Source organism: Triplophysa rosa, linkage group LG21, assembly GCF_024868665.1.
Source record: "Triplophysa rosa linkage group LG21, Trosa_1v2, whole genome shotgun sequence".
Classification (NCBI taxonomy): domain Eukaryota; kingdom Metazoa; phylum Chordata; class Actinopteri; order Cypriniformes; family Nemacheilidae; genus Triplophysa; species Triplophysa rosa.
Window position 1 is genome coordinate 2,382,735 of NC_079910.1, and position 24,063 is coordinate 2,406,797.

General features: G+C 35.5%; 2 protein-coding genes and 1 pseudogene across 2 annotated transcripts in view; all 3 read right to left on the minus strand.

Annotated features, from left to right (window-relative positions):
- The window catches only part of LOC130545305 (protein-glutamine gamma-glutamyltransferase K-like), an 8,428-nt gene extending 4,078 nt beyond the window's left edge, over positions 1-4,350 (minus strand). The window contains exons 1-6 of the mRNA XM_057319741.1: positions 4,347-4,350; positions 2,113-2,304; positions 1,684-1,935; positions 1,407-1,525; positions 711-818; positions 391-568 (exon numbers count right to left, since the gene is read on the minus strand). Of these exons, the coding sequence (XP_057175724.1) occupies positions 391-568; positions 711-818; positions 1,407-1,525; positions 1,684-1,935; positions 2,113-2,304; positions 4,347-4,350 (853 nt within the window). The remainder of the gene's footprint in view (positions 1-390; positions 569-710; positions 819-1,406; positions 1,526-1,683; positions 1,936-2,112; positions 2,305-4,346) is intronic.
- Positions 4,351-6,064: 1,714 nt separating this feature from the next.
- Positions 6,065-8,370, minus strand: LOC130545306 (protein-glutamine gamma-glutamyltransferase K-like; annotated as a pseudogene).
- Positions 8,371-13,472: 5,102 nt separating this feature from the next.
- On the minus strand, positions 13,473-15,311 carry LOC130545221 (keratin-associated protein 5-1-like). The gene is made up of 2 exons (XM_057319628.1): positions 15,232-15,311; positions 13,473-14,211 (listed from the first exon to the last, which is right to left on the minus strand). Exon 2 carries the CDS (start codon positions 14,201-14,203, stop codon positions 13,637-13,639), a length of 567 nt encoding a protein of 188 aa, XP_057175611.1. The 5' UTR covers positions 14,204-14,211; positions 15,232-15,311; the 3' UTR covers positions 13,473-13,636.
- Positions 15,312-24,063: the final 8,752 nt, after the last annotated feature.

The following is a 24,063-nucleotide window of genomic DNA, read 5'->3' on the forward strand; positions in this document are numbered from 1 at the left end:
GGAGAGAGGGAGAGGGAGAGGGAGAGGGAGAGGGAGAGGGAGAGGGAGAGGGAGAGGGAGAGGGAGAGAGAGAGAGAGATAAAGCAATATCCTTACAATACATCAACTTGAATCACTTGTAATTTTGTTATGGGTGTGAGTATTTTTCTGACAATAATTCAAATTCTTTGTTAAGCAGTCGTGATTCAGTTAAATTGTTTTGTGTGGGGTGAACACATTTTTTTTCTGAATAAGAAAAGTAAAACATTCATTGTGACAGTCTTGTTTCTCATCAACGCTACAATGTAATGAACATTCATAGAAACCAGCTTTTATGATCAACAAAAAAGTAATAATTGTTGCATTGAATTTGAATCGTCAGATGATTCTTTACCCCTCACACTTTCTTACATGTGTTTGTGACCCCGGCGAAGACCCAGCACTGTCCGTATTTAACAGGTACTCCTCTGCTCTTGTGGTATTGTTTGAGAATGTCACTGCTTCCACTCCAGGCTGTGGGAGAAGTCCCACCCTCATAGCCCTTCTCCCATTTACCCTCCATTACACCATAGTCATCGTTGGCATTAACCTGACACGTTGACGAAAACACTGTTATCCACTCTGTAGTCTACACATCATTGCCATTGTTATTACTATTTTTAGGTGAGCAGAAATGAAAAAGTAATCCAACACAGCGAGAAAATGTTAAAAACAAAAAAAAAGACACTCACAACGGCAGACACAACTCTGACCACATTAATGGGGTCTCCCCATCCTGAGCAGGGGGCGTTACTCTTCTCCAACACAAAGAAACAAGCAGCCAAGATTCCTTCATCACACTAAACAGAGATCAGAGTGAACAACAAATATTGTCATGAGTAGTTGAGTTTTGTCCCCAACCGGTTGGTCATGACCCAAAGGTGGGGTGAAGATTTCGGTTTAAACCAGAAATAATTTGGTCGTTTTGGTCTTGATGTTGTCCAAGTACTGCTGTATGGTATTACGCTTCAGATGATTGAATAATTAGAATTAAAGCAGCTCTACAGCATTAAAGGCCCATTAACATGAACAATAATGATAAAGATCGAGTTTTAAAAGTCCTTTTAAAATGAAGAGAGTAATATCATCATCCACACCGCAGCTACAACAACACAGAAGAACAACAGTGTTGCCGTTATTTTCTATTGTTGGTGATTTTTCTAACCAATGATCCAGAAAAGATGGCCAATTAAAACCATTTACATTTCTCGCACATTTATAATGTGAGACTGCGGAAACATAACGTTATCATCCGTTGGACTGGACTTACTGTATATAGTTATTGATTCAAGTGTCTTGATAGTTATCGTTCTCGGTGTGAACAGCCTTTAAGTACATTTGTGTTCCAAAGTGTTGCTTATCTGGAAATAAAAGAATGAAGCTCTTACTAGGCCGAAGTTCCAGGTTCTGCAACCGATCTGACTTTTAGTTCCATAGTAAATTCTGCCCATGTCATTCAGCACATACTCCGTCCTCTGCGCATCATCATCCAGATACACCGAGTCACCTGGTAAAGACGGAGAGAAAATTTAATGGATGTCATTGATAGACATGTGTATGAAGTTCTACAAATCGTAATGTAAGGACACATCTGAGATCGCCGACGTTATATTTGAACCTCAATCAAAACCTAAAATATTCCTTTACTCATTATATTGTACACACCTTTACACCAGGGGTTGAAGAGCATGTAAATGTCATTGTCAGGTGTGTATGGTGAAGTGGCTTTTCCCGCTGGGCTCTTTGTCACAACAATGAGTTTGTACTGTCCAATACAAGCCGTTGGAAGGGAATACACTGACAGTTTGATTGTGTTTTTTGCCTGTTCCACAATCTTTGCCTCCCAGGAATCTCGTTTAAATTCGGCCACTAATGGAACGGTCACGTAACTGTACTTGTGTGCTGGTGAGACGTTACCTGCAACACCCAAGAACAAGAAATCTGATGAGTGATCGATAAATTTGTGTATAGTTTGTTCGGAGGGATTTTCAAAGCAAAGGATCAACGCCTACTCCCGTGTGCTTAAGCAAAGGTTTGAAACTTGTGTGTTATTCACGATGGATAAAAGATGACAGAAACAAGACCGTGACTGACCGAGTCTGAGCTCCAGGTGAAGTTGGTCGGTCTTGGGATTGAAAGGTCGGGACAGCTCGATACACATCTGAAAACAATGTCCTCTACGGATGATGAGGTGATCGCTATGGAAACAGTCTGTGTGATGCTCCACACGATTTGGTCCTTTTCTGGATCTGAAGAGATCAATGGAATGTACCCGCAGAACCGCATCTGAAAAGTAACAATAGATACGTAAATTCACTAGACAAAATGTTAAATAAGATTCTTAGGATTTGTGTTAGTTAAAGAGATATTTGATGTAAATTATAAAAAAACTGTAATTCTAGTTATTTTTTACAGATTTTCCAAGTAAAATATAAAACATTCTTTTTTACTGTTTTAAAACATTTTTAAATTACAGAAAAGACCGCAAATTTACAAGAAAAACAGGGGAAATGTAATTTTACAGGGAAAAAACGTTATTTTACAGTTTATTTCTGGCGCCCCAGCTGCGGCCAGAAAATTTCATTTTTTTTACAGATTATTTTTAAAATACGGTCAAAAACTATAAAATTACAGAAAAAGACAACGCATTCACAATAAAAAGGTTCGAAAACAATTTAATGTATATCCTTATACACTGTACTTTTACAGGGGAAAAAATATTTTACGGAATATTTCAGTTTTTCCAGTTTACAGAAAATTTCCGTTTCTTTACGGATTTTTTTTACAGATGGCTCTAGTTGGTTGACATCTGGAGGTTGATGAACAAATGAAAATGAAACATTCAACGGTCAGTTGAATTTTTAAGATGATTGTAGGCAAAAGACAAACTATTTTGATAATAAACGTTTCATTAAATTTAAACTTCGTCATCGTGGATCGGTGTAAATGAAAAGATCAAAGAAAGATTTACAGTACTAAAAAACTTGGTATTGGGTTTGGGTTGTTGAAAAAGTCTTGAATATAAGTTTGTACAATAACAGGAACCTTATTGGGTCATTGTGTGTCAAATACATACTGTAAATAAAGAAGATATGCAGAATATGTTATGGTATAAAAACAACATAGTCAAAAGTACTGAGTACTGAGTTTTGCAAATGACAATTTTCAGCAGAGATCTGAAGCCATTGTTTTATTTTTAGATCTATTATTAGTAAAGTCAGTTGACTTGTTACATTACATACCAATGGTGACATTTTTTAAGCAGTTTTTGTGCTTTCAAAAGTTTGCATGCACATAACTGGAAAAAGTATAAAAAAATATCTTAATGTCTTTTTATATTCTTGTTCTTAATAAACTTTTCTTTTGGCATCAACATTTATTTAAAATGACCTATTTTGTACAACCCCAGAGATATGGGATTTTAATGTGGGTCCATGTGCAAATGATAGATATTTATGTTCACTTTTTATATAAAACGCATTAACACAATCAAAAGCGTTTAGCCAGAGAAGTTTACAAAATGTGGTTGAATTGACAGATAAATTCTGTTTTTATAATGCAAATGATGAAGCCTCTTACCATTCACCTCTGTATGTGGTGCCCTGAAAGATAGAGAGGGTGAGAGAGATTATAAGTCAAAACTTTTTATTCATTGTTTTCTTAGATTTGTAGTTACATTATTTGAAGGAAAAGTTATTACGGATGTTACTGTAATTTCTTTCCCTGTGGTCCTTTCAATAATGTAACTATTATTATATTATATGCAGAGTGCGCATTCAAAAATGTTTTTTTTACGCAAAATTAAATTTTACAGTATGTGGCTGTTTTCCCTTTCTGGGTTTACCCGAGATATTAACTTGATAAAAAATAATATAATACGCATAAAAATTCATTTTAAAATAACTACTTACATGTTTACAGTTCCTCTCCTTTAGTGCAACCTAAGAGCTTGAATGAATAAACCAGATGAACACTGAGTCTGAAGCCAACTCTTCAATCTTTCATCTGAATGCCGGTATATATTCTCTTAATCTCCACCCCATTCACAACTCACAGCTGAAGAGTGTAAAGAATTCTCATCTCATGATACTGTTTACTGTTCGGATGAGTTTCACAGATTAAACGTCTTAAAAACACTTAAAGTCATCACAAAAGAGGCTTAACAAGAAGTAATGACACAACATGCTCATGACGTTTGATGTCTCATAAAAAACAATAACGCAAATCCTGCAGTAATGACTCTAAACTGTTAAACGGAGCTGTAATGGATGTTGTTTCGTTAGCAGAACCGCATGTTTCTGAAGCACATGAATAATTCCGGCCTTTACCCATTCGCGTGTACAACCCAAAACTTTTTTTTCTTTTTGGTTAGCTTTTTGTTATTTTATTCATAATAGGAAGAGCTGAAAGACAACAGTGTTTTTTTTCCCCTGTTGAACCAGAAATGTTTAAATCCAGGTTTCTGAGATATGTCTCTTGCAGTGAAACATATAGAATATGAAATCATGTTCAAGTTTATTTATTTATGTTAATTAAGTTATTACACATGTTAAACTAAACCCTATGTTTTCTTTATATTGGGGTCTGTTAAAGCTCTTGTTTAGACCAAAATATCTGAATTTGTCTGTAGTTGAATCATCAGTAACAAAACTGTTCAGATTAATACCAGACTATGCATGACCAGTTTCATCTTTGTATGCATGCATTTGTATAACGCTTAAAAATGGTCAGATTTTATGTCTGCGACATAGATCAAATGATGCTAAATGTTTGTTGGACACATTATGTAAATTGACTCACAGGGTTGTGCCGCTATGGCATGACACAAGCATGTGGTTACCGACTGTGTCACGTTTGACATGAGAACAGATCATAAAGTTGGAATGTGACGCTGTGTCTCATTGACACAATCATTCATCGAACAACAATTCTCTTAACCTTTAACGGCTACTAAATCTCCACATTGTCTGCTATAATGACAAACATTCATAATATTTAAAACATTTGGTTAATCTTTTTCATAAAAAAAAGCTTTTAATTATAAGGACTACATATTTTTCTATATTAATGGTCAAAATGTTATTACTGTTGTACATCATTTTGGTGCATTTGTGATTAGGGGTGATGACTAAGCTGGCGAGACCATCTCATATCAAAGTGCGAGTCACGATGCAATAATATTGCAATTGTCCCTGTTTAGTGCATTTTGAACACAATGTAATATTGCAATTGCTATTTTTCTCATTCATCTTTGTTGAACATTCTGCATTCACAGAAAAAGCACAAAACATGAATAGTAAACTTAAAATGTCTTTATTACACATATCACAAAAACTGGACCCTTGCATTTTAATTGATTCAGAGTTTTAGTTAAATAGAATCAGTAAGCATGTGTTTGATTAATGCTTCAGCATGCTTCAGTTTATGATTTAAGCAAACACTGTAAAAAACATTCTGTAAAAAAACAGATAAAATACTGGCAGAAAATTACCAGTACATTTTCCTTTATTTTACGGACATTTCCGTTAATGCTAAAATGCATTTTAATGCAGTGCAAAATGTAAAATACAGGTAAAGCAACTGTAAAAATCAATACGAAAAATGCCTTCATATTAATACAGTATATTGTGCCCTATTTTTACAGATTTTTTTAGAGTGAAGCTCTACTATTCAAATTCTATAATTTTATGTATTTCATACTTTATGAAAGCACAAAAAACTATACACAAGATCTCATTAACATCATTATTGTGATTAAACTGAGAGCATAAAAAAAAATGTTTGCATAAAAAAAAATGTTTGCTTAAATCTGCATCTCAGTTATTTCTCCTAAGAAAAAGAAATGTCACAAATGTCTCAACGATGTCACAAACTGAGCTCAGATTTGTCAAATCTCCAATCAAAAGTCAATATTATTAAAGATCTCAATATGAACTCAAACATTTCTCATCAAATTGACTCAAATCCAGATGATTTGACCTCTACAAGCTATACATTCATTTTACACCGCCATTCAATCTCTTCATGTGATTCAACAATTACACTCTCGTTTGATTCTTTTTTATTTCCCTTAGGCAATTTGAGGAGAAACATCTGAGACTAAGGTGATACTTAAATGAAACAACTGAACTCAAATCTCTTGAGCTATGAAAGAGCAACACCTGCGCAATACTCTTCAAACAACAAGCAAACAGTCTCTGTTTTTTACTCTAAAGTTTCTCTTCAATGATAACGAAACTGCCGACCTCGTGAACCTGAGTCGGCTGAGGACAGTCGAGTGATGCCAGAAGTTTATACGGACCGTGACTCTTGGTAATAAACGTCTCCGTCAGGTTCACTGTGGCCCGACTTTCAATATCACTACATAAAAACAAGAAAGAGAAAGTGATTATATAACCACTTAATGTACATATTCCACCAAAAAGATCAAATCTATTTCAAGAAGTTTATATACTGTAATCTCTTACCCGTAGTTAATGGTTCTGACATACTGCAGACCGAGTCCTTCAAAACGAAAGATCACATTCTTTAGCACACAGGGCAGAGGGTTCTGGAACCTGATGTTCAATGTCATCTCTTTGCCCACCACAGAACCACATACAGGCTGAAAGTCACAGGACACGTTATTAACATCACATGTGGTATTCTATACATCTCATTATATAAAGAGAGAACAGACGGTGATAATGAGGTCTGGTTAAACTGCTTGTCTAGAATCTGTACAGTCTGAGTGATATATTGTAATATACTGTACAAAAAGGAAAAAACAACAAAAAATATAGTATGTACTAATAGTATAGCCTACTACAGTTTTATAAATACCACAGTATTTTTTAATGTGGTAAATGCTAATAAGTCAAAATAACCTCAAAGGTGCATTGATCATTTTCTGGTAAACTGGAATAAAACTAGATCATTTATTCTGCATTTAAGGGTGTATCATTTTTTTCCTGCCCAATAAAATGCTTAGAGAAAAATATCCCTGCTTCAGATTACATCATGATTAATGTCAGTGATGTAAATTAATAGCTATTGCTTGTTTTTGGCTACTTGCCTGAGAGAACTAAAAACAAATTAAAATATGTATTAGTCCCAATGTACACACATCTTCACAAGCAAATCAATACATTTGTGAAAGAAATTAATAACTGTCTCGTGACAAAACACACATATAACTAAACCAATGAGATATTCCATATTTTAATATTCGATGTCTAACATTCCTCACCCTCATAGGACTTGAGGTTAATGCATGTCTGGTCTCTTTTCAGTTGGGCTTTTTGAACTCCGGTGTAGTACACGGCTGCCACCTGGCTGTAGAGAGCGAGACTGCGGGCAGATGTGAAGTTATTCTTCAGAATGATGGAGAGAACAGCATCCTGACCCACACATGGACCGCCGCCCTGCATGTTGACCTGAATGGTTACATCCTCAGTGGAGGGCAGATGGTGTATGCATCGCCTAGAGCCATAGCAACAGGCTGTTTCCATAGCAACGTGCTCATACCTGATGAATTAGACATAAGGAGAAAGGAGAAATAAACTGTTTGTATTAGTCGTGGTTATACTATACTTTCAATATATATAGATGTAAATGTGGATGCATTGATGTGTATAATATCAGTTTTTTTCGTGGCAAAAATGTTATTTTACTATTGCCTAGTACATCAAGCTACTTCAGCTGGTGTTTTCCACAATCTGAATGTTTGTAGTGATGTGTGATATCCACATGTGTGTCAGAGCCCACAGCTTTGGTGCTGATGCAGTGACCCACAGCGCTCACATTAAGCGGTCCCATTACGTCTGCGCTGCCAGTAAACCTCATCACTGTTCACCTAGAATGGAAAGTATTGTATATATGTGTAGAAATATATAAGAAGAATATAAAAATATGATTAAACATTATACATACTTCTGCAAAGACAAAGGGCGTGTCATATTTGTGGAAGACCAGGATGATGTCATCGAGGCTTTATGACGTATCAGAGAAATATTTTGATGGATGCTGATCTGAAGGACACTTATACCAGACTGAATCACGATTTAGCTGCTGAAGTGGCTCAAAATTCTTATCAAAACAAACATTCTGTTGTCAAGGAAACATCAGCATCATGAGCAGAGCTGAAGTTTTGACACAGGACGTGCAGGAATGCCCAAACATCTCAACATTAGACAAAAAGAGAAGAAAATATAACTGCATTACACTTTAGCCTCCGACCTTTCTCTCTTCGAGATTTACATGGGCTGTAATCTTACATGATTTAGTGATTCCAGCAAACACCCAGCACCAGGCTGTAGGAGAAACACCGCCCTTGTAGTCATGTGACCAACTACCCATCACCACACCGTGAAAAAACAGTTTGTTTGCAGACAGTTCATTAATTTGTTATTCAGACTCAAATGAAAATCAAAATTTTGTTAATAATAACAAACTGAAGATTTGCCATGGCAGACACAACTCTGACCACTAGGGATGTAACGATTCACTCAGCTCACGATGCGATGCGAGTCACGATTCTGATCTCACGATGCGATTTAGTCACGATTTATTTTGAAAAAATGAGTTGAAACAAATTAGAAATGAACAACTTCCCTTGCATTATTTCTTAAATGCTTCACGTTTCTTTGTATGATAAAATAATGTTTTATTTCAAATAACAAAACTAAACTGCAATTTTATAACAAATTAATAATAGAAAAAGTCTCTTTAATATAAACAAATTAATACTGTATGTGCTTTTCTTGGATTTTTTTGCATTTAAGAAATATCAGCATCCACGTTTAGATTTGCAGTGAAAATAGCGGCCCCTGCTGTTCAAAAAATGTATCGCGATTCAGTTCAAGCCTCAACCGATTTGAATCGTTGCTCATTACAACCGATTTTCAACCGGCTCACGGTGAATCGTTACATCCCTACTGACCACATTAATGGGGTCTCCCCATCCTGAGCAGGGGGCGTTACTCTTCTCCAACACAAAGAAACAAGCAGCCATAATTCCTTCATCAAATTAAACACGAGAGAAGAAAGCAATAAAACGATCTTTCTAGAGATCTACATTTATAAAACGGATGTGATGCTCGGTTGCCCATGCATGTATTATACACGTAAAATTGCAAAAATGAAAGTGTCGGAACAAAAAATGCATTCTATCAAAAAGCGAATGCTCACCCAGACCTGCCTGAAACACCTCGTGTAACCACACCCCCACAAATCCACGTCAGTTGGTGGTATGATTTGATTAAGACCGCCCAAATGTATACGCAAGTAAGGTGGGCGTACCTGTCAGTACAATTGCTTTGGATCCTGATGTTCCAAATATGGTAAGAGGCATTACATTTCCATCACACGCTTGCAGTATTCGACCAATCATTACGCACTGGTTGACTGGCCAATCATAGCACACCTCACTTTTCAGAGCCATGAGCTTTGTAAAAAATCTGCACGTTTCAGAGAGGCGAGGCAAAGAGGAGATACAAACATGCACGGTATGTGGGAAATACAGCGTTTTTCAACCTTAAATCGTGTATACACATTGCGTTACATCTAAAACAAACGATAATATTCGTTTTAGCCGTGTCATATGACCCCTTTAAATAAATTAAATAATAAAATAATTATTCACACATGTCCACCTGTATAGAATACTCAAATGAAAATTGTAATAATGATTTAAGTAATAATTTATGTAATTAATTAATAATGTGATTCGGTTACAGTTCAATAAATTTCTTGAAATCATGAATTAAAAGCAAACAAACTCTTTATTTTACAGGGTTTTTCCTGCATAGAGAGATTGAAGGCGGCCGCCTCCGTCAAATAATGTGCCGCCTCAGGCTCTTGCCAAAATTATGTTGTGAGTCTTCACCAGAGTCGGCGCCAGAGCAGATCTACTGGAGGGGCATTGGGTCACCCGCTTGTGGGGGGGGGGCACTGCCGTTTGAGAAATATTTTGACGCAGTGCCGACATCATAGTCAAGTCCAACACAGCAGAAATGCTATAAAAAACGAAACACGTTTTTTTATTATTATTAATTATTATTTGCTAATTTCGTTTATTCTTGTTGTTGTTAATTTCCATATCATGTCACTTAGTCGAGGCTATGTGGTAGCCCTATGCACACAGTTTACTCAGTCACACACACGAAGACGATAATAAAAGGCAGAAAGGGGTAAAGTTATGCCCTCTCTCTACTCCAGCACAGTCACACACAGCGGAGGGCTGTAGTGGAGGCTAAACGCAAATAAATGCAGTTTACCCATCTCTGACATGTGTTACCTTTTTGTTAATCCGCCTCTCCGATCGCGGATAATGTTAGCTGTAACAGTTTGCTCTGGTCCATTTCTCACAATGATGAGCCGACAAAGTTATTACGAAGCACGTTGTTTAATCTCGTCTAATCTCGTCAGCGAAAGCTCCATCCATCACTATACCATTTGACAATCACTTGAACTCCCGGGTGGTTTCACGAATTTATAAAGAAAACAACAAAACCTCTAAAGCAGCTTACTCTCCTTTTCTCCGTCTGCTACTTTTCTCTCACATACGTGAATACCCCGCACCCGCACTACTTTTCCCATCATTCATTACGGCCAGGACTACAAACCCTATGCTTCTTAAAAGGACAATGCCCAAATTCCCGCAACACATGTCAGAAATAGTTTATCCACTTCTCCAAATTATGCGTTTTCCCCGTTCATTTCATTTTATTTCATTTAAGTTACAGTTTGCACATTTAATATTAAAAGAATAACTAGAAGGGATATTTTTTGGGCCACGCCGTGGCCTGTGGAAGGAGGGGCATCAATGACCGCTGGGGGGGGCACGGCCCTCGAATGCCCCACCATAGCGCCGGTGTTCTGCCAATTTATGCATCCCTATCAAATTTTGCTACCTCCATACAAAACAGGACTAACCCCTCCCCCAACCCAACCCTTACACCTAAATAACCCCTCCCCCAACCCAATCACAACACGAGGGTAACACAAATTTATGGATAGCATAAATTGGCAGAACACCGGCGCTGGTCTTCACAAGAAATTCTGCGTGCATTTATCAGACTGTCATTTGTAAGTGCAGTTGCGACATTACGCCACAGTGGAGGCGCTGTTTCGTTATCAGCACACTGAGGCGCTAAAAAGAATTGCAGAACAAGAGCCAGCCTGTGTTTCACGGCTGTTTGTTTTGCATCCAAGTACGTTTAATTTCTTGAAATTTATTAAATTAACATGACGTACATCATTGTAATGTCTTTAGCTGTGCAGTTGGATCGTTGAATCAGCGTATACTGTACACAGCGAGTTCGCCAGTATGAACGCACATTGCGTTCAGAACGACTCGCACACGAATGACTCGTTTGAACCGATTCATTTAAACTATTGAACTTTTCAGTCACTAGCGAATATAAGAGATCCTTGAATCATTCAAAGTGAACCACAGAGAATGAAATATGTGAATGAGCTTTGCTCATTTAGAAAGACTGGTTGATTCAGTTGGCTATTGTGGGCTGAAAAGTTATGATGAAAAAGCTTTATTTGATAAAAAAAACATTTCTGTTTGGTAGAATAAAAGTAATGTTTTATATAACTTAATAATTGTCATTTTTATCTAATTTTATTAGAACTTTTAATATGTCAAAGTCACTTTGGTTAAGCCACTTAAAGGTACGGTAGGCCTACATGTGTGTACAAGATCAGGATGGCACCACCTCCGCCTCATTTTGAGCCAGGAAAAACCCTGTTTTACCCAACCCTGTTCCAAATAATGTGCACTTAGAAGGCTTATGGCTGAAAATTCCTTTCTTATGATCAAGTTTGAAATGTAGGTCACATACAACTGTCTCTATATGATATACTGTAAGTCATTCAGAGGTTAAAATAGATACAAACGAAACAACTATTAAATTAATTTAGCTCTGATTCTGGTTTGTGAGATTACAGATCTCTTCCAAAACTCTCCAAAGAGTCTTCTCTCAGAAAAGAGTCTTATCTAAGAAAAAGTTTACATTTGCCCTTTAACTTATCTTATTTCTAACAATCGAGACAGTTAAGAGGTCTCATTTTCTTTATGGGAATATTTACTAACTAAACTTTAACAACACAACAACAAAAAACTAAAAATGTTTGATCATATTAATCCATGTACTTCACTATCACACATTTCACGTTTTCACATAATCACATAAGAAAATGGAAAACATGCTTATAGATATACCAATATCTGATATTTAAAATAAAAATGCAATGATTACAGTAGCCCGTATGCCAAATCCGCAGGTTAATAAAATGACTACTGTTTGTAGTTCTTGTTTAAGTGTGGTTTGTCTCTGTGTATTGTCTTCAGGAACTGAGAGGTTGAATGAAAGCAAATGAAAGTTTCTCGTCTCGTCTCCATCTCCACCCATCAACAGCTTCAATCTCATCAATCTCATGAGAGAAAGAGTTTACTGTTTACAGGAGGGAGTATTAAAAGTTAATTATGACATCTTAAACACTGCATCAATGTAATCTACACACAGCATTACACAAGTCAAATGTGTCTGTTCTTTCAGTAAGGGATAAGAAAGAAGATTTACTGAGAGATAACAATACAACACAAACCTGATTGTCAAAGTTAGGTTCCTACAGATTTAATTTCCTCCTATCATCATTTCTTTATCCTTACAAATGTAGAAGCAGCATAAATAACCCCATTCATACATTTATATGATTAGTGCAATTCTGAAGAGCTATTTAAGATAATACCTGATAATGTACGTTACTGATGATAAAGAAATAAAGTTAAGGATTTAAGCTATAAACGTCCCCTGCACAAACAAAAACATCACTGTAAGAAAAACGGAATGTGTAACAGCTTCACAAAATGATTCGGTCTAAAGAGAAAAGGGTCTTAACTTGTGTTGCTGAACAAATTTCTGTGTTAAAAGTCCAAACGTGCAGTCGCAGCTTCTCTAAACGCCGCAGGTTAAATAAACACCGCCACGCGTTGTTAACGTCACACGTCACGGCGCGACCACCGGGACTCCGCCCCTTAGATCGCGTAGACCACTCCCTCCGTTTGCCGATCCATAAACACCACGCCACTTTTATGAGAACACCACCTTCCCTGAGGAGACTTTAATCCTCTTTGTGAGCATTTATTGTTCAACCAAGGTTTAAAATGGTTATGTTTAATGGTCATCTTTAATTTTTATTATTTAATTTAATGTTATTAATTAAAACTGACCATCTTTTCCAGAGAAAGTATATGTGAGCTCATTATGCTAAATGTACAGATCCGTAAAATAAATCATATTTAACTTCAAATTAAAGTGTGTATTTTAAGTAGCCTACAACATTCAAATGATTCATATCAGCCAATAGCAAACAGAGACCTTGTTTTTATAATTCCATTTGATGACCCTAATAATGCAGAACCTGTTTATTTCCTTACTGTAAAAATAACCAACATTCACATGTCATTTTTAACATCTTTATTTTCCAAGTTGTTGTTTATGGTTTCAATCAATTTTTGTGTTTCAGTAAATGACCAACAACAACTATTCACTACTTCTAAATAAAGAAACACGAGGATTGCAAACACCACAATCCAAACCATGATTAAACAGATCATTGCATGACTTTAGTTGAAACAGAAGTCTTCACGATCCGGCTTGCCACAGGCCCCATCCGGTTTGACTTTAAAGAATGGAAAGCGTCCGATGGACTCTTCTCCACACGGTTGCAGGCCTCTGCAGTCGGTACGAATCCTCTTGAAAACATTCTTGATGTCATGGCAAGGTTTCAGAAGGCTGCAGGGACTGCCGCACGCCCCAGAACACAACTCTGGAAAATGGCCGCTCGGCTTGCTTCCACATGGTCGTGTGCTTTTGCACACACAACCGTTGTCATGGCATGGGGGTGCAAACCTGCAAGGTTTACTGCAAAGGTTACCGCAACCTGGCACGCAGGACGCCACGTTGCAGTTTTTCTTGCAGGTGCAATCATGGCATGGCATCACAGGGTCGCAAGGGTAACTGCAAGGCTTCTTGCAAACAACCTCTTTTCTGCCAGCGTCATTACAGACATCAAAACACGGGGCATTGAAATCCTTCTTCCAAATAGGTATGTATTCCTTCCCCTTCCTGCAGTTGTCAGACTCAAACTGAATGGGAGCGAAACGGCCATAACATTTCTTTCTGCAAGACATTTTGTGAGCTGCAACAAATGAGAAAGACGAGGATGAATAATCTGTTGAGTCTTTATGCACAAGAGCTTTCAAAATATTCAGCTTTGCCTCATTTATACATTTTGTACAGCTTCAGTGTTTTCGATACAGGGTTAAATAAGTGCCACTAAACAGAAAGAAGAACAGTTTTTAGCCAAGTTTCAGTAATTGGGAAAACAGCAACATCTTTCTTGAGCATTTACTTAAAATGTATGGACTAGAATAAACACATGAAATACAAATGATCTGTTAACTCTCACGAAAATGTTTATTTTTGTGTGCTATACTTATTTTAAACAAATAATATTATTTCATGAACAGATACATTTTAAGTGTCCTTAACCAACAGTCTAAGTATATTTGGCCTATCATGGCAATCTTTTGAAGAAGATATACCTTAATAAATAATTTAAATAATAATTTTATACTATTTGGATTATAATTGTACTATATTTATATATTTGTAGATACTTAAAGGTTAACATACTGTAAATTAAATAAAACTGATATTGGTATATCTAGAACACTAAAGCTGATCTTCTTTGTACACAGTAATTCTGGGAATTTACTTCAAATCAACTTCTTAGCAGTATATTTCAAGTATATATATTTTTAACTTAAACAGGAGCATACTTTAAATGCACAAATAATATATGAACTATAAGTTTGATGTTTATTTAGAGAATAACAACTAAACTAGTACTGAAAGTATACTTCAAAATGTACTTTCCTAAACTCAAATATGTGCTAAGTTTTCAATAAAGTCATAATTTCACGTGTAGTATAGTTGCATAAAACAGCTGGTTCTCAAAGTTTACATTTAAAGTATTCAAAAGTACTTTTATAAATTAAAAAGTGGACTAATTTAGTCCTAAGTAGCACTGAAATGGCACTCGAACTTAAGTATAATAACATGAAGTATGCCTATTTTTGTAAGAGAAATCTGAATGTTGTAATTAGCAAAATAAAACCAGACAAGAAGTTGAAAATAAAGTAAGATCAATACTTACATGTTGTCTTCTTCCTGATAAACAGAGGATTTCTTTCTGTTGTTTAACAGTTCTTCTTGTCTTCTTGAGCTGATGTTTCTCCTCTGAGCGCTCCGGTATATATTCACCTGTTCTCCGTCTCCACCCATCAACAGCTCATAGCTGAAGAAAATGTCCAAGAATGTCTCATGAAAGGGAGAGATCACTGTTTAAGATGAGCATCACCGGTTAATTGCATTGCATCACTGCAATCCACAGCATATTATACATTTTTATTTACATAATCAAATGATGGGTGTAATTTAACAAAATGATAGCAGAATAAAAAATGTTAACAGTTTTTACTCAGTTTTTACTCAATTTGACAAATTAACTTCTCAACAAAGTCTTATGATGATTTTTAAGATGAGATGCCATATTGCACCTTATAGTCATGTAAATAATAATACACTATAAAAAAATCATGTTTTTTGGAGCACATATCAAATAACAAAAAAAATAATAATAATAATTTCAAGCATGTTTACCTCTGTGATTGTGTATTGTCAATTTTTTTCTCATCATCTACCGGCCGGTTTAACACAGACACAATGCACAAAAACTCTAATAATATAATGACTTTAATAACGTCATAATTATTGATTGCTTTGTGACTCATATGTCTCAGCCATCAGCATTTATTGACTCAAGCCTGAAGTTACTAAGACATGTTCAACATCAGGAACACGTGTTAACTCATGATTCCTCTTTTGTGCTTTTCTTCTGTTAGACAATGAGGCATGTTTTACTGCTTTCAGGATTAACACCTGCCTGAGACACCGTACATCAGATAAGACTGAACGTGAAACTGCTCCACTGAATGATTCAGTCCTTCGGCAATTGTGATCAATATACTTTAATCCCACTGAACAACAAGAAAGCTCGATAATTAAATATAGACACAACAACATCTTCGTGTTTTCCACATGTACATAACACAGCATTGGATGTGGCTGTCATCAAGTTCGCCAACACAAAACTTATTTTAAACATTTTACACCATCATAATTTCAATCAACATTTGTTATTTCTGTCAATCTAAACTAAATTATCCATGGTTAAAGTGTAATAAGAATGTTTTTTGGTAGATTGATTACCATAGTTTTACTACAAATGTCATGCTTATGGTTACAGTAGCTAAACCGTGGAACGTTTGTGGTTACCACTGTCTGACTATAGCGACCAAGTTTTTTTCAAATACATTTTTAGTAAAACCATGTTTAATTTTCTTAAGGCAGGAACACGTTATGGTGTGGTTTCTCAGACAGGGCTTAAGCCTAGTCCCAGACTCACTTAAATGTTGGTGTCTTGATCTAAAATAACTTGCACTGATATAACTTCGAGTATATCAGTGGGATTGTTTTGTCTCAAGATACTGTCATGATCCCCATCTGTGTTTCCCCGATTGTTGTGGACTTTTAGTTTATATGTCTTAGTTCCTGTTTCCTGTCTAGTGTTGTAGTTTTTTGTTCATTGGTTTTGTGTCATGATCTGTTTCAGGTGTGTCTTGTTAGCCTGTGTATTTAAGCCCTTGTGTTTCCTTTGTCAGGTGTCTGTTGTTGTTAGAGGTTTAGTCTTGTGTCTTGGATTGTTTATTATTCTGTTACTTTGTTTACTTTCATTAAATTTTATACTGCACGTGAATCTACTTTTCTGCCTGGTTACTCGTCGTCACAGATACACACGTATTTTTTGTAAAAAGTATGTTTTTCAAATTGACTCAAATATCCTAATTTAACTAGCATAGTCTTAAACTAATCCTTGTCCTGGAAACCCCTCCTACATGTATTAATCTTCATTCACTCGCTCACGTGTATATAAAAAAAATCAATAAATATAAGAATGGGTGAGGATTAGATATACTAATCATATTTAAAAATCCCACAAGGCACCACAAAAAACAATATTATCACATTTTCTAAAGCATGTCATCATGTGTGGTACACTTTTTTGAAAAAAAAATAGAACTTCACAACATAAGTGTAATGCTAGACATATCTTTTTATTTTATTATAACTGCTATATTTCATCTTTCGTTTCTAAATAACTTTCAGTGTATTCAGTTCATTATTCCTGAAATCTAAAATTAAATGAGTTCACAGTCCAGTGTCTGTTAAATTGCAACAAAAACACACCTCAGGATTGACATAAAGTCACCCAACAGGTGTTTGGAAAACATGCAAAGGTGCATGAAAGCTGTGAAAGCAGACTTATTCCATTATATACTGATTGATCCTAAAATACATGTCACAAAGTTAGTATTGTGTTGTTTCAAAATTATAATGAACTTGTTTTCATTGCAGTATTCAACATCTGCAAACATTGTCTCTTTTTGTTATTTTGACCAGTTTCTATTTTCTGCAGATAAATGCAACTAAAAAATTTTGTCAGTAGGAATTGGGGAGAAATGTTAACACATAAATACTAAATTCAGAAAAACTGAAAATAATTTTGTTTTTTTCCACAGCTGTATATTAATATTAAGATTATAGATTTGCCAAAGAAAGTACATCTGAACTTATGTGAAAATATACAACACCGTAAACTGGTGCTGTGTATGTAGACTTGTTTTTCTTTTGACTCATCTCTACCTTTGGTATAACTCAACCTTCTTTGTTAAATATCCTGATTCATCACATTCATCATAAATGTCAAATTATGAACTGTTAAAAAAATCTTAAACAGCAGGTTTAATACTACAGAAATAACCAAACCACTCATTGACCTTCTTTATGAAATCTTTATTTTCCATTTGTTGTTTCTGCATTTTAGGCCTCATTCTTTTGGTTTCATTAAATGATCAAGCTCAATAACAAGATTCTGTCTCATTCTTGACTTTTAGAAGAAAAGAACAATATCACACATCACAATTCAACATAATCATGCATGATGCGAGTTACTGGCAGTTGTTGTCATCACAAGCTGATTTGCAGGACGTCTTCAGGTTGATCACTTCATTTGGTCTCCCGCATCTGCAGTCATGTTTGATGTTGTGATGATGACATGATGTCAGGTGCCCACAGGACGCCTCCTTGAAGCANATTAGTTAAGCCAAAGCATTACTGTTTTTAGTCCGTTTAACACAATGCAATTGTGTTTGAACATAAAACCTAATACAATGGTGTTAAAACAAAATTAATTGTTTAAATAAAGTGAACAGTATCGTAAAATCATTTTTTTGAGTGTTGAAATTTGTCTCTCTCCATTTAGGAAATGCCACACCGATATTGATTCTCATTTTATCTCTCTCGTTTATATCCTAAACTCTTCTTGGGTCATTTAGTTGACCCGTATGTTTACGGGAGTTGTCTTTGCCGACAGAGCTGCAAACAGTAAAGAATAATTGTGTTCCATACCGACTGTGCAAAACAAGATAGTTGCTTGATAGACGCTACAAACTAATACTTTCACATTTGTCCACGAGACTGGAAACGCCAGAGACTGTGTTATTACAGGGTCTGAAATACTTACAATTTGAGAAAGCATAATGGCTCACATGGATCACGTGAGGCACCTCAGCCAATCATATAACAGCCTCTTGTCTACTTTCCTGCATTCCTCTGAAGGTTGCAGGCTTTCCATCTAGTGTCTTTGGTAACGCGGATATGACTTGGTTAAAATGCAGATTTGCTTACGATTTACAAATAGCTGGAAACATTTGGGATATTGTAAGTACTCAACTTAACAAAATATATAACATTGGCCTAGTGGTTTTTGGATATTTTACTGTAAATTTTTTACATATTGTACCTTTAAACTAAATGCTTGAACCATGAGGACCAGTTTTCTACATTATCATTACTTTTGTAAATCTTGCAAATCTTTATGCATATCAAATAGGGAAAGTATTTGTTAACTGTAATTAAGAAACACATTGTAGTGAATGTATGTGACATTTAAGCAACACTGATTCAAAGTATTTTTACGTTTCCCCTAGAATCATTTACATTTACTACACTGCAAAAAAAAGAGAGAGAGAGAGAATCTACACAATTTATCCTTTGCTAAATCTTTATTTGCCTTTTTTGTACTCTGCCTAATTTTTCCAACAACATTAAAAGATCAAGCTCTTGTAATGTCTCATTCTTGACTTTTAGAAGAAAAGAACAATATCACACATCACAATTCAACATAATCATGCATGCTGCGAGTTACTGGCAGTTGTTGTCATCACAAGCTGATTTGCAGGACGTCTTCAGATTGATCACTTCATTTGGTCTCCCGCATCTGCAGTCATGTTTGATGTTGTGATGATGACATGATGTCAGGTGCCCACAGGACGCCTCCTTGAAGCAGCCATGCAGATGTTTAGCACACGCTTCACCGCGTTTACAGCCGTCCTGAATGACCGCAGCTTTACTGCCGTAATGATGGCATGATGGGACGCAAGAGTTACTGCAAACAGACTTGCAGCACGCAGCTTTACTGCAATCCTTCTTACACCCATAATGAAGACATGATGGGACGCCGTTGTTGCAAACGTCACCACAAACAGACTTGCAGCACGTCACTTTCTTGCAATCGTCCGTCTGCAGTTTAATAGCTGTGAAACGGCAGACTTTGCTGCAGTTGATGGAGGATTGCTCACAGGCCATAGTGTGATCTGAACAACACAAAAGAGAAGTGACTGTATGAGACGAATGACAAGACAAAACATAAGAAGTTTAAATGAATGTGTGAGTTTATTACTTACATGTTTTTTCTGTTGTTTAACAGTTCTGGTCCTCAAAGTAAGTCTTGCTGAAACTCTTCTGTAGCTCTGTTTCTCCTGTGAACGGTCCGGTATATATTCACCTCTTCTGTGTCTCCACCCATCAACAGCTCATAGACAAATAGTGTGAACATTTTTTAATCATAAGTTTGAAAAGGTTTTAATCATAACAGTTTATGTAATCTTTACAGTGTTGTTTCAGTGAGGATGAGAAAGAAGGTTTAACATGATGTAATAACATTATAGCATAATTAAAACCTCTGATGTTCAGTCTCATTAAGATATACAGTATAATTAAAATTTGTATCTTGAGACAGATGTCATCTTCATAATAAACAGTAGTACTCACTAGTAGTCATATGTCTGTGCACATGTTATAGACATATAAGAGCTGTTGACACATGGGCACATCTTCTGAAGAGCGTGTTCAGAAACTTCCATCATTACATTAATGGGTTTGATATGTATATAGGTTACAGTATCTCACTCATATCATCATACGTTCAGCATCTTCATTTTGCTATGATCAAATGTAAGACCTGGACAGAAAGCCTAATGGTTTTGAATTAGAGCTATCATCCAAAATTATGAATACTATAACAATTTATATTTTCTTTAAATTTATAAAATAAATTATTTATATATCACATATTTAATTTATTTAATCATATATTTAATATCAATTCATTTATATTTTAACATTTTAATGTGTTGCTTTGATCACAAGCTGGATTTTCGTCTCTAGGTTTCAATTACACCAGCTTAGAGTTTACTCAAATGTAAACTATTAAAACATTTCTGTTAACTAAAATTCTAATAAAATATAGGTCTAAATATTATTTGGGAAACGGAATTACAGTAGAAACATTGAAAATAACAAATAAATTTAAGTAAAAAATAAACAAACTAGAACTGAATATAAATAAATCAAACATTTATAGAATAAAAAATATATAAATAAACACAACAAAATTACTTAAATTTAACTTAAAATTAACATGAAAACTAAAAATATAAAAGCAAATTCAAGCTGTAAATAAAAAAAAAGTTGACTACACAAACATGTCTATTAATTATTATTAATTAACAAGGTTTACCTTTATCTGATAAATTCCTATAATACAAAACGTGATAATCGCACAAGAGTAAACAGTTATTATGTTAATCTGTCAATCTGGCCACATCATTACAATGACACATTAACTACATGATGTATTAGTGTATAGACTACAATGATGCTGTGTTTAATGTCAGCTGTTATACTCATCATAAACAGTAAACTCACCCTAATGAGACATTTGAGAATATTTTGAGCTATGAGCTGTTGGTGGGTGGAGATGCACAAGAGGTGAATATATACCGGACTGCACAGAGGAGAAACATCAGAGCAACAGAAGAGCTGCTTCCAGCAAGACACAACTCAAACACAATAAGGAAAACTATCTGACAACATGTAAGTACTCACATCATATTTTAAACATCTTCTCTTTCTTTGCTTGATGTCCAAATATTTACAGCTTGAGAAAGTGCTGTTGACCTGATGATCATAGATGCGGAGATCGGGAACAAATTAACCCCCATGATCAGATTCTTCTTTTGTGTTGTTCAGATCACACTATGGCCTGTGAGCAATCCTCCATCAACTGCAGCAAAGTCTGCCGTTTCACAGCTATTAAACTGCAGACGGACGATTGCAAGAAAGTGACGTGCTGCAAGTCTGTTTGTGGTGACGTTTGCAACAACGGCGTCCCATCATGTCTTCATTATGGGTGTAAGAAGGATTGCAGTAAAGCTGCGTGCTGCAAGTCTGTTTGCAGTAACTCTTGCGTCCCATCATGCCATCATTACGGCAGTAAAGCTGCGGTCATTCAGGACGGCTGTAAACGCGGTGAAGCGTGTGCTAAACATCTGCATGGCTGCTTCAAGGAGGCGTCCTGTGGGCACCTGACATCATGTCATCATCACAACATCAAACATGACTGCAGATGCGGGAGACCAAATGAAGTGATCAATCTGAAGACGTCCTGCAAATCAGCTTGTGATGACAACAACTGCCAGTAACTCGCAGCATGCATGATTATGTTGAATTGTGATGTGTGATATTGTTCTTTTCTTCTAAAAGTCAAGAATGAGACATTACAAGAGCTTGATCTTTTAATGTTGTTGGAAAAATTAGGCAGAGTACAAAAAAGGCAAATAAAGATTTAGCAAAGGATAAATTGTGTAGATTCTCTCTCTCTCTCTTTTTTTTGCAGTGTAGTAAATGTAAATGATTCTAGGGGAAACGTAAAAATACTTTGAATCAGTGTTGCTTAAATGTCACATACATTCACTACAATGTGTTTCTTAATTACAGTTAACAAATACTTTCCCTATTTGATATGCATAAAGATTTGCAAGATTTACAAAAGTAATGATAATGTAGAAAACTGGTCCTCATGGTTCAAGCATTTAGTTTAAAGGTACAATATGTAAAAAATTTACAGTAAAATATCCAAAAACCACTAGGCCAATGTTATATATTTTGTTAAGTTGAGTACTTACAATATCCCAAATGTTTCCAGCTATTTGTAAATCGTAAGCAAATCTGCATTTTAACCAAGTCATATCCGCGTTACCAAAGACACTAGATGGAAAGCCTGCAACCTTCAGAGGAATGCAGGAAAGTAGACAAGAGGCTGTTATATGATTGGCTGAGGTGCCTCACGTGATCCATGTGAGCCATTATGCTTTCTCAAATTGTAAGTATTTCAGACCCTGTAATAACACAGTCTCTGGCGTTTCCAGTCTCGTGGACAAATGTGAAAGTATTAGTTTGTAGCGTCTATCAAGCAACTATCTTGTTTTGCACAGTCGGTATGGAACACAATTATTCTTTACTGTTTGCAGCTCTGTCGGCAAAGACAACTCCCGTAAACATACGGGTCAACTAAATGACCCAAGAAGAGTTTAGGATATAAACGAGAGAGATAAAATGAGAATCAATATCGGTGTGGCATTTCCTAAATGGAGAGAGACAAATTTCAACACTCAAAAAAATGATTTTACGATACTGTTCACTTTATTTAAACAATTAATTTTGTTTTAACACCATTGTATTAGGTTTTATGTTCAAACACAATTGCATTGTGTTAAACGGACTAAAAACAGTAATGCTTTGGCTTAACTAATTGTTTACATTTTAAATTAACATGTTTCAATCAAGTAGATCAAAATCATATTTGATGCTTGTTCAATTTACTAAAATAAATCAAGTTAACACAACATAAATGAATTTAGTTGTATTAAAGTAGCGTTATTAACTAGGAACAGGATTTCCACTTCCCATCATGCTTTGCACGCGGCTGAATAGGGAGAGTAAAAGTTGCAATAAAATGTTATTTTATACATCTTTTATCAAAATGATGAAACAGGGATATTTGTTCATGTTTAATACTCTTTTATGTTTGTATTTAAAAGAGTTTCTGGTGTGTTAATGTTTTTGGGGGGTTACCATTGTGGTAAAGTGTAGAGCATGTGCTTGGGTTGAGGACCTGCTAACCAGATTTAAAATTGCTTTAATAAAAAAGCAGGTACTTGGGGTATGCCGAAAGTTTAACAAAACCAACTTCTGGCTAACTCCGAACAATAAGAGCTTTGTTTAGCTTATTTAATGTGTTAAAAATAACAGCTGGTTCCACATAATGGAAACATGTTATCGCTACTTAAATACTTTTAGTAGGATGAACTTATTTGATTCAAGTTATTTGGACATTATTTGGACATGGTTGTTTAAGTTTACTCAGTTCAGTTTAGTTCGTTTTACATTAAGTATTTGAGTAGAGATAACATATTTCAGTTGTGTGGAACCACTGTCCATAATTTAATTATGTTCGTTTAAAGTATAATTTTTTTCAGTGAGACAGAGACGCCGATTTTGCATGTGTTTTACTAGACAGGTGAGCAACTGTTTATATTCCTTTACTGAAAGAAAACATATGATTATTATATCGATCAACAAGGTTAGTCTTATTGTTTGAATGTTAATTTAGCACGAGTGCAATGTATAGGCTATATTTATTGAACAAGTAGTAATCGTTTTTAGATCATCTGACTAAATAGTA

Bases quoted from the DNA above. Each gene is read 5' to 3' on its own strand.
- LOC130545221 (XM_057319628.1), bottom strand. From the start codon at position 14,203: ATGTCTTGCAGAAAGAAATGTTATGGCCGTTTCGCTCCCATTCAGTTT.